Source organism: Ciconia boyciana, chromosome 2 (assembly GCF_034638445.1).
Source record: "Ciconia boyciana chromosome 2, ASM3463844v1, whole genome shotgun sequence".
Lineage (NCBI taxonomy): Eukaryota > Metazoa > Chordata > Aves > Ciconiiformes > Ciconiidae > Ciconia > Ciconia boyciana.
In genome coordinates this window covers 9,074,261-9,092,581 of record NC_132935.1, presented here as the reverse complement: position 1 = coordinate 9,092,581, position 18,321 = coordinate 9,074,261, and the positions used below count along the sequence as shown (strand labels likewise).

General features: G+C 41.4%; 1 protein-coding gene across 1 annotated transcript in view; it reads left to right on the top strand.

Moving 5' to 3' along the window:
• Positions 1–18,321, top strand: part of TG (thyroglobulin) — a 161,979-nt gene that overhangs the window by 78,659 nt on the left and 64,999 nt on the right. Inside the window, exons 37-41 of the mRNA XM_072855051.1 lie at positions 83–247; positions 2,105–2,327; positions 5,968–6,061; positions 10,841–11,000; positions 15,771–15,970. Coding sequence (XP_072711152.1) covers positions 83–247; positions 2,105–2,327; positions 5,968–6,061; positions 10,841–11,000; positions 15,771–15,970 — 842 coding nt within the window. The remainder of the gene's footprint in view (positions 1–82; positions 248–2,104; positions 2,328–5,967; positions 6,062–10,840; positions 11,001–15,770; positions 15,971–18,321) is intronic.

Here is an 18,321-nt window from a genome sequence, read left to right as displayed (position 1 = left end):
TAAGCATCTTATAACAATGTCATACAAAATACTTTGAGAATACATTTTTACCTGATCTTTTTCTTCACGTTTCACCTCACAGCTTGTTCAAAGAACCAGTCATGTACAGTGGTGACACTGGAAATCCAGCCTTCAGCAGTGAGATGCCTTTTCTACCCTGATACACAGATATGCACACTTGGCCTGCAAGGCCACAGCTGCCGGGTTTTACTCAAAGAGCCAGCTACATATATTTATAGGAGACAAGGTAAGAGCAAGTTAAGGCTGTGGGGGAAGGAACTCAACTGCGGTGGCCCGTGCACAATTCTTGTGAATGGAAGAGTGAGGAAATCCTCACTAGACCTAAAGCAATATGGATGTCTCCTAGACAATTGTCCATTGTTGTTTCAGAGGAGTTACAGCCAAGCGGGATGGGAAAATGTCCCCAAATACTTTTTCTATAAATGCATGAAATCATAGTGTTACCATCTAACACTGAAGCAGGTATAATAAAGGAAGTCTAGTCTATGAAAGGTGTTTTGGAAAGTGCAGAATGGTAAAGACAAGCAAAAAAACAGTAATGAAAGTCCAGCTCCTTCCTTTTCATCTGCAGAAGATGTTTCTATATGTTCTTCGTTTTAAACTGAGAATAACACAAGGAGTGTTGAAAACCCACTGTCAGTTGAAAGTCTTAAGGACCATCTCTGAAGAAGACAAACAAACAAAAACAAACAAACAAAAACCCCTAAACCAAGATGAACTAATATTTTAAAGAAATGAAAATTATTTAAGAGAGAAATAGAAGTTGTGTAGACAGGTAAAAATTCTATTGTTTGGCTACGTACTTATTTGTAACCCTAAGTTTTGTTGTTTCTTTCCCTTGATTTTAAAAGAGACTGCTTTCATTTCATGTAGTACTGATTATTTCTTTTATTAGAAGTAATTAGAAACCAAGTAACAATAAGGGAGAAGGGAAGAAATATTTCCTTTTCACTGAAATTTCTGTGAAGAATTGACAAATCAGTAAGAACCTTCTAGGTTTAAACTTGATGAGAGAAAAAGGGGTTTATCATTGTCAACTGAAGCAAAATCACAGACTGAGACATAAAAGCTAGACTTGTGTGTTTGTATATTTATGTACGGTTTTGGTTTTAGTCATGTGACTTAGAATTTGGTTCCCGCCTATCAAATATGTTGTTTTAGGAGAGAAATAGTATGAGGTATCACTTAGCTCTGTTTTAAAGTAAGGCACTATTGAAAAACCTCTTATTTGGATATATAGCAAATGATTCAGAGAACCCTTATATAAAAAAAGAAAAAAAATTTGGATCAAACTATAACCCCCTAATATTTCATAGTTTTGTGCAAGCAAAAAATAAATTCAGATAGCAATTATGTTTGATCTAAAATGTAGATACTGGCGTAAGTTCTGTGGAAGAAAATGGCAGTATTCACAATAGAGTGTAAGGCAAGAGATGGTGATGAAGGCCCTCTGGTACCCTACGGTCTTGCATTCCCTTCTCTGGCATGTAGAAGACACGCATGTGCCTTAGTGAGCACTTGCACTGGTGATTCCCACTTCAAGAACAGCAGTCCCTACACAGGACTGTAGGGAATTTGGATATGGGTTGTGCTCATTGCCCTCTGTTGAAGGTCTTCTGTCTCGCATGATGAAACAGCTGCTGGAAAGGGGACTGAAGTGCAACTCTTTCCTGGTGAGAGCCCAAACCAATGAGCCATGTGGTTATCTTTCTTCTTTCTGACTTGCTATAAATGTTTAAAGGTTTAACATTGTGCTTTTTAGAGCTGGGGAGGAAGTCTGAAAATCTCTCTCCCTTTTTTGTAGAAATGCTCAGATTTATATTCTAATGTGATGTCTGATCTGGAATAAATGTTTGAGTAAGGGTCTGGAAAGTTAAATGTTCATATCCAGCAGCTAAGATCTAGCATAGCATGAAGTATTTTATAGGGAGAGAATAACACAAATTTATCTATGTTTCAATTGAAGAAGTGAATTAGACACTTAACAGTTTAAAATTAAGGGAAATGGGATTAATTTTCATTGCTGAAATGGTACTAACTTGAGAAGCAAATTATTTTTCCTCTGTTCCCCACCCCCCAACAGATTTATTCCTGTCCATTTCTGAATCGGATTTAACTCCATCTGTGTACATCCCGTCTCATGGAGATCTGATGGGCAAATCCCAGGTGATCCGTGTTGGCTTGGAGTGGAGAAATATCAACCAGTTCCTGGGGATCCCGTATGCTGCACCTCCCATTGCAGAGAGGCGCTTCAGTCCTCCAGAGCCGTTTGCTTGGGTGGAAACCTGGAATGCTACTGTGGCTCGGTAAGAAAACCCTTTGATCATCGGCAGAAGCGCTTGTTCCATTCAGGTGTATGAAAGTAGCTGGAGTAATGACCATGATATTCATGTCCCTTCTTGCAAAAGAACCTATAGGGTATAGATTAATACACGTTTGGGACTTCGTTTAGCAAAAAGAATAATTTCTCCGTCTATATGTTAATGCATGCAAGCACCTCAAGGAAAAAGGCAGATTCCAGTACATTGCCTTGAGTCTATGCATAACTCCCCACTGACAGTCAGCTGTCAAGCCATTTTCATTCTGAGTATTTATACAGGTATTTATAATATTTATACAAATACAGTTTGCTCCTGCTGAGCTATAAATTTGTAGAGTATTTAATCAAACAGGGGTGCTTTAATGCTGATGTAACCAGAAGCTGTGGGCCTCATATAGAAATTGTCTGCCTAATAATGTCTAGGAGGTCAGGCTGAAGGACTCAGTCTTTTCTGTCCAAAAAGGCAAATACTTGCTAAATGGCTTGGACAGAGTTACGGAAGTTATAAACATTTTAGGTAATGCCTTAAGAGGAAATGAGCTCTAGGAACTGTATTAGCAGATGGGCTAAATTTCTCTTAAGTCCCTATATCTAATGTTTCCTGTTGGCTGGCCCTGTTCTCCAGGGCTGTACAGACATGACTGTTCAGTGAGTTTAGGTCAGAGGTACTCTATGGACATAGCCTTTGTGTGCATGTTTGTGTTTCATTGAGTCTTACGATATGAGTCTTAATTTTTTTTTGCATTGGGGAACCAAAATGACAAATTGTGAATGTATATTTCCTAAAGAAAAGAGGGTTTGGGTGACACTACTTAGTATATCTGCGCTGTGGAACATGTTAGGACAGTGGATTTATTTAAAAAAACCCCCACAGCAAATAGAAATACAGCAACAATATGAAACAAGATATGAAAGTGGCGTGTTATTTATAGGGTCTTTCTCACAGTCCATCCTTGCTCCACATAATAGAAAGCAAACTACACAGCACACAAAACCCGTTTGGGCAAGCCATGCTGCACATGTACACAGGAAGTTTATACACGAGAGCTGGTACCCGGTCACGTTCCTATCAATAAAAAGCAGACTGGTTTATGGCAGACATGAGGAGCTGCAAGAAAAAACAAGAAAATGATGGAAACAAGAAACAGGAGATTGAAGATGCAGAACAGTCAAAAGGAGAGACTCTGGTGGAAGGACTTGGTGAACTTTCTGTAGAGGAAGTTGAAGAAATCAGGGCTGAGACCTGAGGTTTAGTGACCCAAGAGCTTCCAAGGCAGCTAATATGGACCTGGGGTCTATTGAGATCCCGTGTTATCCTTCCAGCCACAGCTGGCCATGCAGTCCTTTTCAATTCCTGGCACCAGGAGTGGTCCTCATGTGGTTAGTGACAAACTACTTGAGCTAGCTGATCTGGCCAAGAGCTTACATGGTTAAGGAAATGATACATTTTTCAAGGGAGCTGGAGGATGGCACCCTGCAGGCCTGACATGAATCACCATCTGCTTTGGTGGAAATGCACCCTGAGGCTACAGATGTAGAGACCTATCAGCTGTGTGGAAGCTGTTTGGTCCCTCCATTACTCAGGATTTGTCTCCAGAGGTTTCTAGCAAAGCCTGTGACAAACTGAATAAAAAGAGATGCAGTGTTGTCTTGAGGAGTTGAAAGAGCATCTGGCCTTTGGTGGTCTCATCCTTCAGGTTGCACCTGAGTTGTGGTGTTAACAGCATAACCACAGTAGCCATGCAGCCTCATGTACATTGGAGTGATCTGGTGAGAGGTGGCTTTTTGTTTCCTCAGGTGCACAGCGATGTTAGGTTAACACACACACCAACTCTTTGTGTCTGCAGCCACAATGTGGTGTCTGCTAGGACTTTGGTAAGAGACGTCTGCCTCTGTGGTCTCTCTTTGAAGACCTGGTGTTGCAATGAGCAGCCTGGCTGAGATTTTCAAAGCAATTTAGGGACCTTAGTTTATCTTTTGAATTCTCAGTGCTTCCTTAAGCCAGTGAAGAACTTGGACATCATCTTCTATTATTCATTTAAGGTTAAAAAACCAATTATTTGAGCTTAGCACCATGGAGGTGCACTTGGAGAATCAGAGGGATCTCACTCTGTGTGTATATAGAAAATGTTGACATCTATATTTTTTAGGACTCTATATTGGTGTTGCACAATATTTGTATGTGAGAAATTCACATTAGCACAGTGACATTACTGACAGAAGAGAAATGTTTATTTATCAGCCTGGACCTGATAAAAGACTTTAAAAAAATCCCAAACCAACCCAAACCAACCAAAAAACCTGTCCAGCTGTTGGAGTCTCCAGCTGCTGGAGGAGCTGTGGCCTTGCCTCAGCAGGTGGCAGCCTTTCCCCGGAGTCGGTCTGGCATGAGGAGCTCCTGGGAGCTGGAGGTGCTGGGGATCTTGATGAGTTGCTAAAAAAAAACAGAAAAAAACTAGCCATGAGCACGGGTGATGATTCCTGCTGCCCTGTGGAAAGCTGTATGATTAATAGCGTTAGACCTGTTGTCCTGGCCATGTTCCTACCTGGGAATTTGTATTTTGTCTGCCTAAAATGGCTTTAGCAGTTTTGTTTGGAGATGAGGTGCTTCTTTACATCAGTGTGAAAGCTATTGAGTGATATCGCCATCCTAGGAACCTCCCTTATGGAAAGATTTTGTAGAATTGCATTAAAGCTGCTCCTTTTCCTTGTCGTTTTCTATTAAATTCTTCACACCTTCAGCATAAATTTAGAAGGGCATTAAAAATGATAATTTAGAAATAATTCTCTGAGATACTACTGTCTTTTCCATAGCCTCTTTTGGTGTCTTTCCTACTAACTTGTGATGCTTTTCCATAACTCATTACGTGATATAAATATGGCTGTGAAGTAGAATGAACTGGCTTCAAAATAGCTTATATCTGAACTGCAAAAGTCATCCACCTGATTCTTGTTGTGGAGGGAGCTCGAGCTTATACAGATGATGGCCAGAAAATGATTTTCTGTACGTGGCTGGCTGGCTGAATTCCTATTGAAAAGTTACTTTTAACATTGCTGGGCACTGTTGATGGTCTGCTATTATGCTTAGAGCAAACACATTTTAAAAATGCATTAAAATTTTAAACTTACCGTATTTTCCCACAGACCATTAGAAATTAAAATAAATATAAATAAATGTAGCCCACAGCCTATTAGAAATTAAAATAAATAACTGGTATTTCAGCAAAAGAGTGGATTACATAGGTGTGCAGGCAATAGCAGGGGGAGACCTGTGCCTGAGACCCCCAGTCCTGCTCCCCTTACATCTGGTGCTAATTTTGTGCAGTTTATGTAAAGCGTGAGTTTTCTGAAGGCTTATTTTCAAGTTCTAATCTTTTTCAAATGAGGCTGGTTTTCTGAGGGAAGGATTCTAGACATGAAAATACAATGGTTTTTTTGCATTTGTATGTGTCTATACAAACCCAAGTATTTGTTATTAAGGTTTAGGTGGGCATAGTTTTAAATGGGATTGAGATCTACAGTTTTAAAGATATTATAAACTTAGTGCATCAAAATATAAGGAAATAGCAGCAGTGGAAAAAGAGTACAAGCCTTTTTATTGTAATTTTCTCAATCTGTGTCTCTAGGGCAACTTGTTGGCAGCCAGGAGATGGAGAGGCCCCATCATACTCTGTCAGTGAAGACTGCCTATATCTGAATGTCTTTGTTCCTTCCACCACTGTAAGTAGGAGACGAGTTGAATTTTTTTGTAGCTGAGCACTGTCTCTTTTCAAAGTACTTTTAATTGGCATGAACGATTGTTTTTCATGTGGTGTTCACAAAGCCCTGCAAGGGTAAATTAGGCGCTCTGTTGTTTGTACTGGTGCAAGAGTATTCCCTATAGGCTTTCAGTGAGCCATGTTTGGGTAGCTAGGAGGGCAGAAAATTAAAAACCTAGAAATAAGAGAGAGACAAAGAGGGAAACAAAACACAAGAAGAAGGTGGCAGCAAAGGAGGAGAAATTAAGGACAGAAATGGCAATGTCTCTGAAATGAGACCGTTTGTCCAGGAGGCGATAACACGATACAACACATCACATCAACACTTACCACAAGTCGAGCAGCAGCAGATGAGGTGTTTTTCACCCTCATCTTCACTATTCCTCTGTTGACATCCGTGGGAGCTCTGTTGAGGAATGAGGTTAGCAAGCCATGCTAGATTTGTGCCCAGCTTGCAGAGCATAAAAATAGATGTTTTAAAGATGACCAGGCCAGTGGTATAATCTGAGAAATTGTCATTTGAAAGCTCTTGAATTTCTCATTCTAAACAGATATAAAATAAAGCTGCAAGTTAGAGCCAAGCTTAGAAGATTGGCCAAACCCCTGGGGTCTGGGGATAAAGGTGCTGAATAACATGTGAATCCCATCGAAGAGTGGGGCCAGAGCACAGGAATAGAGCTTTTTTTTTCCACAGTACTGGTGATTTTCAGAATGTGACGGTGGTTATAATAGAAATTTATGAGTCTGACATACTGCAAAGAGCTGGTTTAGCTATCTGACAGCAGCCCACAGAGTCCCTTGCAGGTCCTTTTAATCACCAGAAAGACCAGCAGTCTGTTTTCTCCCTGCAGCGCCAGACTGTCATTTTGCCTTGAGTGCAGTCATCGCTTATTGAAAACATCAGGTCACTGTCCCAGGCAGTTTGCCATGTCTGCTTAAGTGCTGCTTTCAAGATAGCTTATTTGAAAGCATTGTATTTTCTACCATCTGATAGTCTAAATAGGCTTGTCTTTTCTCCTTAGTGGTACTGAGAACTGAATCCCTCCTGTCTTTTGTAGGTGTATGGTAGAAGTAGGTCCAATCAAGTCAATCAGTTTCAGATGCGTAAGTCTAGCCCATGAGAGAACCAAAACTTCTGTTTTTGCAGAAGTAGTTAGGAGCAGAAGGCATGGCATTTTCCTGTTTCTTTTTGTGGTGAGCTCTATTTTTTACTCACATACAGAGAGCTATAGTTATATATTTTCAGCCCATGGAAAGTTAAATTAGCTAGTAAATACTGAATATAAAATCTCCTGGAGAGGAGCAAATGCAGAGGTCGTTCAGGAGCATTTTGAGCCTGAACAAGAGCACGGTGCAGGGACTGCTGCCTGCCACTGAAGGACTCTTAAGTGTCAAGCAGTGAAGAAGGTGAATGACATCACCTCATTTTACTTCCATAGCTACGTGTACCACATAACCCTCCAAATAAAACTGGCACTTCTGAGAGACTTTTTTCCACCTATAACCATCACCACCTGTCACACTAGCAAAGCAAAGCTGTGCTTCAGCTTGGTTTGCAAAGAGTTCAAATGTAAGATCAAGAGCTGAAACTCTCCACTAAATAAGAATAGAAAGTGTACCCTCTCTCCTCTTCTCCCATCCCCTGCATGTGTTATTCCCATCCTTATCACATCATCCCTGTTGCACTCAGTTCTTTACAGAGCAATATTGTACAGTAGTAAAAGCACTTGAGGTTGCCTGGCTCAGTAGAGTTTAAATCTATCCCTGCCAAGTAGCTCATTAAGTGTTTTACAGAAGGATGGAGAAGATGGTTCTGAATATTGTAAAGCCTTTCAGACTTCCAGCTGACTTTCAGCTTCCTGGTGGATGCTGAACTTCTCTCCCCCTTGAGGGTTTGCACATGGGACCGAAGCCCCTACAGGCGTGAGACCATGGTGGAGCTGCTGGGCTCCCCAGAAGACATCCCCCCTGCTAGCTAAGCCAGGGAGCCATCTGACAATGTCCCAGCTGGAATTTTTTGCACAGATTTTTACACCTCGAAGTGTGACTATCTGTGTTTTGTTGCTAAGTATGGAGCAAAACCCTGCACTGGGCAGTAGCTACGTGGCAGCTGTGGCCTGTCTATGAGGAATATGCTGGCCCCACTCTGCCCAGCATTGCCCCACGTGTGCCCCACTGCAGCCTGGCACTGATGCTGGCGGTGCTGCATCTCAGCCTGGTACCAAGTGGTGGTGGATGAAGAGACTGGCTCCAGCAGGCTTTAGTTAAGGTCTTGCATTTCTTCTGCCTCACATTTAATTGCAGTGGTTGGCTAAATTTGGTTGAGAACAAGGATCGGGGGAAATTCACTTATATTCAAAATAAATTATCCAGCAGCTAAAGTACAGTAAAAAATTAATTGGCTACCAAATATATAGATAGATAGGTGATGTGAAATATCTCATATTGTGAGGCATAGTTCAATTACAGCATGAAAATAATTGTACTAAGCTGTTAAAATGGCTAACAAGAAATGGGAAGGCAATTCTGTTAAACAGCCCTCATCTAAACCGCCCAAATCCATGAGCTCTGAGACTGAAATCCCTTGGGATTACACCCCAAATTATTTTTCATGACAGTTTACCTTTACATAGGAGAGGGATCCGTCACTGCTCAATGCAGACTAGAAACGGGAATGCTACCTCCAGACACTTGGCACTAGGCACAGCCCTGGTGCTAAATTTTCTCCCAGATTGCTCCATATCTGTTGCAACAGGCTTTGTTTTGCCATTTTTAACTTTTATCTCCTGTCTTTGCCTTTCTTAAGCTTTTCATCACTAGAGCATTGGGTAAAGTAATTGGGTAAAGTCACTCAGCATAATGTAATACACAATTTACAGGGCAGCTGGAGGTCATGGTGCTATGCAGGCTGTGGACATGTGGGAAATGCCTAGTTGGAACCTCAGGCTTAACCATGCTGAGCTGAGGGGACGGAGCAGGCTCAACATAATGTTTAATGCCATTTTAGCTGACATGGCTCGATGTGGTTGTATTTTTAGAATGAATTTCCATGTGAAAACAGATTCTTTCATTTTTTTTCTTTACTCCCATCTCTCGCTGTGCTGCATGCAGTGCAGAAATGGGAACCGGGTACAAGGCACTGTGAATTAGGCAATTTCTATTCAGCAGCAGAAGTTCTTGAGAGAGAGCAGCATGTTTCAGTGCTTGCAATTTCTGGGTTTTTCTTGGTAACACTGTGTTCACAAGAAGCCTCTGAAGTGATTGTCCAGATAGATAAGTCAGGAGTGCACACAATCATGACAAAATAAGAGCAGCAGAGGGGATGTTGCCTCCTATCCTGTAATTTTGCAGGAGGCTGCAACCATCACTTTTCTGCTGCTTCTCCCGTACAGCCAGTTGCATTTTTGCTGGTGACATCCTTTGCCAGAGCAGATGGGACTGCTGTGTTTAGTTAAGCTCCATCCAGAAAATAACAGCAACAGAGCCCAATGCCCTCTAGCTGCAGGAAAAAACAAACCTCAGATGTACTTTGATGCTGCTGCAGGGACCACCAGCCCTTATTGAAAAACAGCAGCAGCTGCCAAAGCAGAAAGTGGGATGGGTGGGTGGGTGTGACCCACTGCTGGGCAGAGGAGAGAGAAGCCTCCTTCAGGATAGTCCCAAAGTGGGCAACAGGGGATGAAAGTGCTGAACGGAAAATTGAGGTTACCCTTTGAAAAAAACTTTTTACCATTGGAGAAGGTTATTCTGCTTTTTGCAGCAGGAAGTTAAAAAAAAAAAAAAAAAGAGCAAAAAACTAAACAAAACCCCTCTGTATGTTTCACTGGTATTTCTTCTGAGTGTCACCTTGACAGAGATGTAATCTACTGGTAAATGCTGAGGTCTCCTCGGGCAGGTCTGCTTTTGTGCTGCTCATGCAGCAGCAGCCTGGCTGCAGCCCTGCTGTGTGTGCAGAGAGGGTCCACACAGATGGGGTGCTGCTTTGGGAAAAAGCCTCTGTTTCTGAGCAAAATCGGGTGGCTCTGCAAGGAGTGCTAACAGCAGCCCACTGTAGCTCCTTCCCATGCCAGGAGTCCTGCTGGGCTCTCTTGGGGCAGACACCCTCTGTGCTTCACGAGAGGTGAGTCTCTCCCATGCAGAGACAAAGTCCTCTCTGCAGGACCCCTCTATATATCTAGTAGGGGAAAATCTCCATGGGGATTGAAGGAGCAATGAGAAGCTCTTGTCAAGTGAGGTTTTTGAGACTAGGCAGTGTTTAAGTGCTGAAGACTTGAGAGTAGGAAGCAGCCCTGCACTGCTATTGAGTTAGTCCTGCTCAAGATGAAGCAACCCAAGAGACCTTTTCCTTCTCCTGTTTCCCGCTTGTTTGAACTTTTCCTGTGTGTTTGTGTAAAGCAGACATGTTGCAGCAAAGATGAGCCCACCACATGCTCAATGACCAAGTCAGCAGGTTGGGTCTGCCTTGAGCTAACCTGGTAGAGTTGTTGGCTGGTGGAACACAGTGATGCCATTAAATCTTCTTTATACCGGACATAGTGTCCTCTTTGATGGTATATAGGTCAATGGTGGACAATTTAGCCCTAGAATTTCAGGCAGATGGCCAGATATCCCCTCATTATGGTCACTGTTAAAGAGCTATAAATGGCTTAGATAATGTTAATGGGGAAGATGCTTGTGTTCTCATTGTGACCTACAAAACCAGTTGGCTACAGGAATATTAACCTGGTTGATGTCACGGCAGGTCAAAAACATGTCAGTGTTGCTGTTCTTCCACAACGGAGGGAGTTACAATGCTGAGGAGGGAAAGACAACCATAGATGGATCATACCTAGCTGCCATCAGTAATGTCATTGTTGTGACGGCAAACTACCGGGTCGGTGTTTTTGGCTTCTTTAGTACTGGTAAGTCATGGATTTCTAGAACAAACACAACTATGGGTTAAATTGCGTTCTGTAATACTTCTGTTTCTAATTTTTTTTTTTAAAGGTAAGTTATTTTTTAATGTGAGAAACCTGTATCTTTCACCGATTTTTTTTTTTGGGGAAAAAATGGCCAAGAAATGGTGGGGACTTGATCTGAAGAGGAAGGGGAGAGGCTGGAGGCAAAGGGACAGGAACAAAAAAACCCCAAGCATCTATATCAAAGCACTGGCTAGACTTCTGTTTGCAGATGAAACTGTGGATAGTGGGTTTTTCAGGCACACACGAAGATAGGTTAGGCATTAAAATTCCTGCTAATTTCAGTGGCCTGTCCTTGTGGATATGGTTGTCAATGTCTCCAACTTCCAGCTGTTCCGTCCATGAAATTTTGCTAATGCTCAGTTGTGCCCGTGTCAGAGTCAGGGAGAGCAGGATAACTGCAGGTTAATGGTAGGAAGGCCATGAACGTATTGAAAGTATAGCACAAAGACAGGTGGTTAGTTCCTCAGTAATTCAGCCTGACTTCTCTGAAGGATTTGGCATGTTTAATTTGAATTCTGTTAGCCCCTTTTACTGTCCTGGATGTGACTGCACGTCCGCATGTTCTGTGCTTGCATCCCTTCCCCATACACTAGTGTAAAGGACCTTTTGCTCTCCTATTGCCTCCTAATACCAATTGGCATTAAAAATTATACAAATTCCCATTACATGCAGGGTTTTATCTTGTGCAAAGAGGCACATGAAAACACACATTCATATCTCCCTAAACCTTTATGGTAGTGCCATCTGGTCTTTGGGATTTTTTTTTTTCATTTTACCTTTTATTAGATTTGCCTGTTTAAGCAAGTAGGGAACACTTTTCTTTCTACCATCTTTGAATTCTGGCTGGGGCAGGGGAACTTGAGGTAGAGCCATGGAGAGAAAATGCAACAATTGCAAGTGGAACTCTGGCTCCATCAGTCCGGTGGCAATCCTTGGTCTTTCTAGTGGACATTTTTGTACTTTTATAACCTTTAGGAGGTTATATTTGCCATGTTTGCAAATACCAGACCTACCTACTTTGCCTCATGATTCTTTTGAGTATTTACTGCTAGTGACGCTGGGTGGATTTTGCCTAGTTTGGGGTTATAGCTGCAGCTATTGGTTATTGTTTCCCTTCAAAATACTGTTTTACTATTTTGTTCAAAGCTCACTCCCAGCAAAACCTGTTTTTCATTCAGTAACTAGAGAGCTGGCACTACAAACTCCTTACTCATTTAGATATGAAGTTGATAATAGGTGTATCTGGGGAAAGAATCACTATTTTCATTAGTGCAAACCAGACGCTTATGAAAGTGATACCGTGGCTTCATTTTGGCTAGAGCCAAATGCAGTGTGGATACATGCTGTGCGAGCTTCCATTACGCAGCACTGCCCACGCGTTACCCACTAACCTCCTTCAGCCCTGTGAATCTCACCTAGGTTTCTTCCTAAGTGGAAACTGCTAGCTGGGCTGAATATTATATAGCAGTATTTATACGATGGTCCGTAATTTCAGGACCAGGAAAATTCTCCAGCCTCTTTTTCACAGGGATCTGCACACATGTCCCACAACATCAGTGCATAAGCTGAATGTACCGAATTTGCATTCCTGCAAACCTTCAGATAGAGGTTCATTACGAGCAGGGAGTATTCAGGGGCCCTCTCCCTCTCTGTACTGTGGAGCTGCAGCCAGGGAAAAGTGCAGTCTTTCCTGGCCTCTTCCCCTGTGGGAAATCCTTAGTATGCATGTGGGAAAATCCTGTTGCTCCAGAGGGAACCAGAGCAAATAGGAAAAGCTCTTTGCAAGAGTCATTGAAGCAAGCTGAGCACCACATTCATGGGAAGCCCTAAAAATTCCTTCAGTGCCACACTCCTGTCTCCTCTATGTCCCCTTTAGGCCATGTGGGGGTGATGAGGTGTGGTATGTTTGCACCAGGCTCCCTGTCAGCATGGATTTTCAGTCATACCCATTCTGGTGAGCAATGCTCCCACTGCAAGATCTATTCGTTGGTCCATCACAGGTTGGTGGAGTACCTCTGACTCCTGTACATGACCAGTAGCCACTGGGGATTTTCAATGAAGGTTATCAAGCTGGGTCAAATACTATCAGAGTTTTTCTCAAGACTCAAACCAAATCCTTAATGATATTCCAGGGATGTTTCCATTCTTACTGAAAGACTTGGACAAATCCTGGTCCTTTGGAAGTTTTGCCATCAGTTTCAAAGGGGTCAGGAGCTCACCCTTAGGCCTGTGGGAACATTAGCAGCAGGACTATTAGAAGACCCTGAAGTTACAAACAAAAGTTATGATCTTGTGAGCGATATCAGTTTCATTGTTCAACTAAGCAAAGTGCTGAATCCTCTCATGTTGACTTGTTATAAATTGCAAAACTAGAAATGAAGGAGTTAAATGGAGATTTTGAGGAGATGAAGGGTGGTGAAAACAACAGATTTCCTTTTTTTTGTTTGTTTTGTTAGTTCTGCAGCTGTTTTGGTCTCTCATTGACAGGGCTTTTGCAAGCAGTTGAAGAGCTCTTAAGATTCTTCTAAGTATAAAGGATGTTTAATTGAATTTGCTGTCACCCATTAATGTTGCAAAAAGTGATGCACATTCTTACTAGTGCCTTCACCTCTCGCTTTGCACCCAGAAAAGTTAAGGTAAATCGCTGGTGATATGGATGGCAAGAGTATGGAGAAGACAGTCATGTTTTTAGGCCTGGTTCTTTTAAGAGTCCATGAAGTCATATAAAACAGGATGATTTACATGCTTAAATTTAGCACTATTGTTCTTCTCCAGTTTAGTAATAACAGAAATGTGCCTGTATGTCCTTGTTTGCTTCCTTCTGAACACTGGTTTATTTTCATTCTCCTGTGGTCCTCAGGAATGTGATCTTTTCCTGCAAAAAGGCGGTGGAAAAGATTCCTGGCAGACACATTTCTTTTGGTCTAACTACTGTGAATGTCTGTGCATGCATCTGTTCCCCAGTGTGGTACATTTCACAACCTGGCTGTGGTTGTTGCAGAGTAAAAGGAACCGGTTATATTTCCCTCCTTGGTCTTGTTGTTTAGTATACAGGTAGCGAGGCACATCGTGCAGCTAAAACATTTACATGGATTTCACTTCCTCTGGGGAGGTCTCACGAGGCATACAGCAAGCCCTTGAAATGAGGTTTCCTTTTTAACAACGTGGAGTGGGCTTTTTGCTCGATTGAGAACCCAGGGAACTGGTCGTGGTGTGCAGAACAAACTAAAAAGCTCCTGAAAACTAAAGCAGGGAAAGTTTTTCCTCCATTGCTTCACTGGTGTGGCTTGGCCTGATCATCTGAAACTATGGCTATAGCTGGAAGGTTGTAGTTTCTGGGGCCATTTAGTTCTTGGCTGTCCTACTGAAAGGGCACTTATAGTGACGACTATTGTGATGTGGGTATCTTTAAGATCCGCAAGGCTATCAATAATCTGGTCTCCTCTATATTCTGTTCTGCTGCTTAAATCGGTCTCTATGATATATCAGTAATTCATTTACGGTAGGCATATGGATATCTACTATAGGGTGTATGCTTTCAATTGCTCTTTGCCTGAGACAGGGCTAGCTGTCCATGAAGTGGCAGCTTTTTATCCCACTATCTGTTCATTTTGATTCACTAGTTTCTGAGCCTACCCTTACTTTAAAATTGTACTATTTGGTCTTGGCAATGGAAGAAACAAATAGTTTCAGCTGTGTTTCTATTCCTGGCTTTTCTGTCTTGTCTTGTTTGGTTTTTTTCCAAGTTTTAAATGTGGAGAATTTAAAATCATTAACAATGAATGGCTCATTGTGGATTAAAAAGAAGTAGACAGTGAATAATCATTTTCTATTCCTTTCTTACGGACTGTGTAGGAATTACTGTTTCTGCTTTTGTTGATATAAAATTAAGCTTGCCTACCAGTTTGCATCATTAGCGCTTTCAGCATTAGTTTCCTATTAATCAAAGTATGAGGTTACCATTAGTTGCTGTTGAAAAGTAAGTAGTCTTTTCAGTGGTGATACCTAAGCATGGGGAGTACATGATCAATTTTTCTTTTGTTTTCATGGGAACAAAAATATGAATATATATAAATCAGATCTCTATCAGTTAGGCATAGGTCAATCTCAAAGGATATATATGGAGACATTATAAATTATAAAATAATATATGTATGTGTTTAAAGAAATGCAAGATAATGTGACTTATAAATGATTGGTCAGACAGCGTCAGTGTAAAAGGGATGTAGGAAGCAAACAGATGCAATTAGGTGTACGCCAGGGAAACAGTCAATGATCCTTATGGGTCCCTTCCAACTTGAGAATTTGGCAAACACACTGATTTTTTGTTTACATTTAATTCATTTTAAGATAGAGCTGCTTATGTAGAAAAAGAATCTCATGGCCTGAATTTATGGATACTTGAGCCTGGATTCAAGTCTCCTGCCATGAGGTGTCCAAATGAAGCTTAGAAGTTGGAGTGTTATTTTTCTATCATCAGGACAGACAATTAGGCACCTCCACGGATGTCTGGTGGAGCGGTGAAAACTGAAATAGAGTCATTCTGTAAAGTGATGACCTTGGAAGAGACCACTTCAGACTTTTAAACTCTGGTATCAGTTTTGTCAAGGTTCAGCTGTAAGAGCTGCTGAAAATGTAACATTTAATCAAAACTTCAAAAGTTTATAGTTTTATTTCTTTTCAGACCTATTTATTTATTTTCCACAATAGATTCTCCTGAGGCGAGTGGAAACGCCGGCCTTTTGGATCAATTGGCAGCTTTGAAGTGGGTGCAGCAGAACATCGCTAGCTTTGGAGGAGATCCAAGCCAGGTTTCTTTAGGAGCCGACCGCAGTGGGGCAGATGTTACCAGCATTCACCTGCTCACAGAGGCAGTGGATATGGACCTCTTCAAGAGGGTGTTGTTGATGGTAAGTCCCATTCCTGCCACTTCAACTTCATTGTGAAAGGATGTTGTTGCAGACGTGAGGATGTTGCAGTGTGTGGGTGCTGGTTTTATTTCATCCATACCTTGGCAGCATTAATAGGGCTGTTATTGCTATAGTTATTTTTCATCTCACCTGTGACTGCTATCTCCAGGAGCTGGGTGCTTCACAAGGATGTACAAGAGATGCATTTGGTGATTGTCTTAGTCATAGTAAGAATCTGGTTTTCGTCACTGTGGTTTTTTGTGTATTATATAAATAGTCTTGTTTCATAACTTATAGGTACAACAGATTAGTTTCCATTCCATAAATACGGTTGTTGATCAGCAGTTTTTAGACTCTAAAACTGATGAGCGAAACTTCCGCATGTTTAAAGTATCCAATCTTTTTATCTGATCTCATGACAGATTTCATTTAAAAGAAAAAGCAAATTTCAGAGAGAGAGTAAAAATCTGTTTACCCATGGGCTTGTTTGCTGTCACTTGGACCATTTTCACAGTCACCCAAAATGATCCATATTTTTACAGCCCTTCCTGTGTTGAATTTCAGGACTTTGAGATCAGCTTTGTCTGCGTCAATACTACCATTGATCTTTACAGCCTCAGACACGACTAGTGTGCTCTGAAATGAGGCTTGGTCTTCAGTGGAGGTTTATATATCCAGCAGAAATGGTACTTGGAAAAAATGATCTCTCTGCTAACAGTGTTGACTCGGAACAGTGAGCAAAGGAACAGAATACTGGTCCAGGAAACCTAGGGACCAATTAAATAAAATGTTGCCTTGAAAATAATGACATATCTATTCACTACTTGATTTTTCTTCAGTGTGCCCTTGCTCCAGGAAACATGACTTGCCTTTTGCATCCCCATATCTCAATAAGATTATTTTAATTGCATCACTCTAGTGGGGAAGGCAAGGAAAGTTGTTGAAAATTGCTGTTCAGTAGTTGTTTTCTTGTGTCATTCTCAGATAATTCCTCACACAGTTCCTAGATTTTTACTCAGCTCTTGGCATAGCGGTTAATTTGCCAGTAGACCCAGAGTCCTTTTCTCTCAGAGTACAGTTTCATCCTACTCTTTCTCTGAAGTCACAAACCCTTTACTGACATGGCTCAGGATGGGGCCCTGTGAAACAGGGTACAGTGCAATTTACCAATTGAGCAACTGTTGAAAGGGAAATGCAAGGACCTCTTTGCTTATTGTTATTTCTGGAGTGTAGTTCCGCATTACATCTTTTCTTTTATAAAGTTTGAACTCCTTCTTTCTCCTACAGCAGGACATTGAATAACAGAAAACAGTGGCAAATGCAATGAGCAGGCAGGTGCATCAATTCTTTCCACTAACCTACTCTTTGCAAAAACAATTTTCTTCCAGGGACTGTGTAGACCACTGTCTTGGCAAAAGCAGGGTCTCCACTTATTTCAAAGTAATATTAAATATTTATCCTTACAGTGTCACAGTGGATTTAGTTTTCTTGTGAAATACACTGATAAAATAAAAAGCAAGCAGTAATAGCAGTAGCTTAACATATACTTTATTTTTTTTTTGTAATGAAGTGATGCAGAATGGAACTGTTGGTTTACTCAGATTTCTCACCTAGACCTCCTGTAAAGGGATGCGTCTTGTTTTTGTTCCAAGACACCAAAATCACTGCGTACTTCTAATTTTCCTGTAAAAAAAGGAGGTGCACACAGACTAAGAATCATGAAACTGAGAATATATACCAGATACAGATTTCCTGAGGGAAAATCCCATGAAGCAATACAGCTTTTCTGCAAAAGTTAGTTTTGCACTCCTTGTTTGGGTCTTTGTAATGCCTTAAAAAATGATACTGTTTCTTAGCATGCAGGGAGGTGTGATGTATGAAACTTTCTCTACAAGAAGACGTGCACCTGAAATAGCAAAATGCTTTTGAGTTTCCCATGTCTGCCTTATAATAGATTTTGTTTGGAACAGATCTGAAAAAAGATTGTACAAAACCAATGCAGAGCTGCCATGGGAACTTTTTGTAACTTATTTCATCTTTCCAGTAGTATGATTAGAAAAAAGTAGTCTCAGTGATTATGGTCTTGTTTTAAATCATTTAAGAGCATTAACATGGTGTTTGACTTCATCTTTTAATTAATTGATTTATTTACCAGTGCAATTTTGATGTAGAAGGGTGGATCAATGGTATGGATTGCCTCCATCTCTTGCAGGAGGCTGTGGAGGGCAGATATGTTAGGTGTCCCCTCCAGGCATTCTGTGGTGGGTGTCAGGAGGAGAGCTCCCAGGCTTCCTCCCCAACGAAGGGAAGACACCAGGTCCCTCCTGGCCATGGAAGCAGGTCAGCCAACG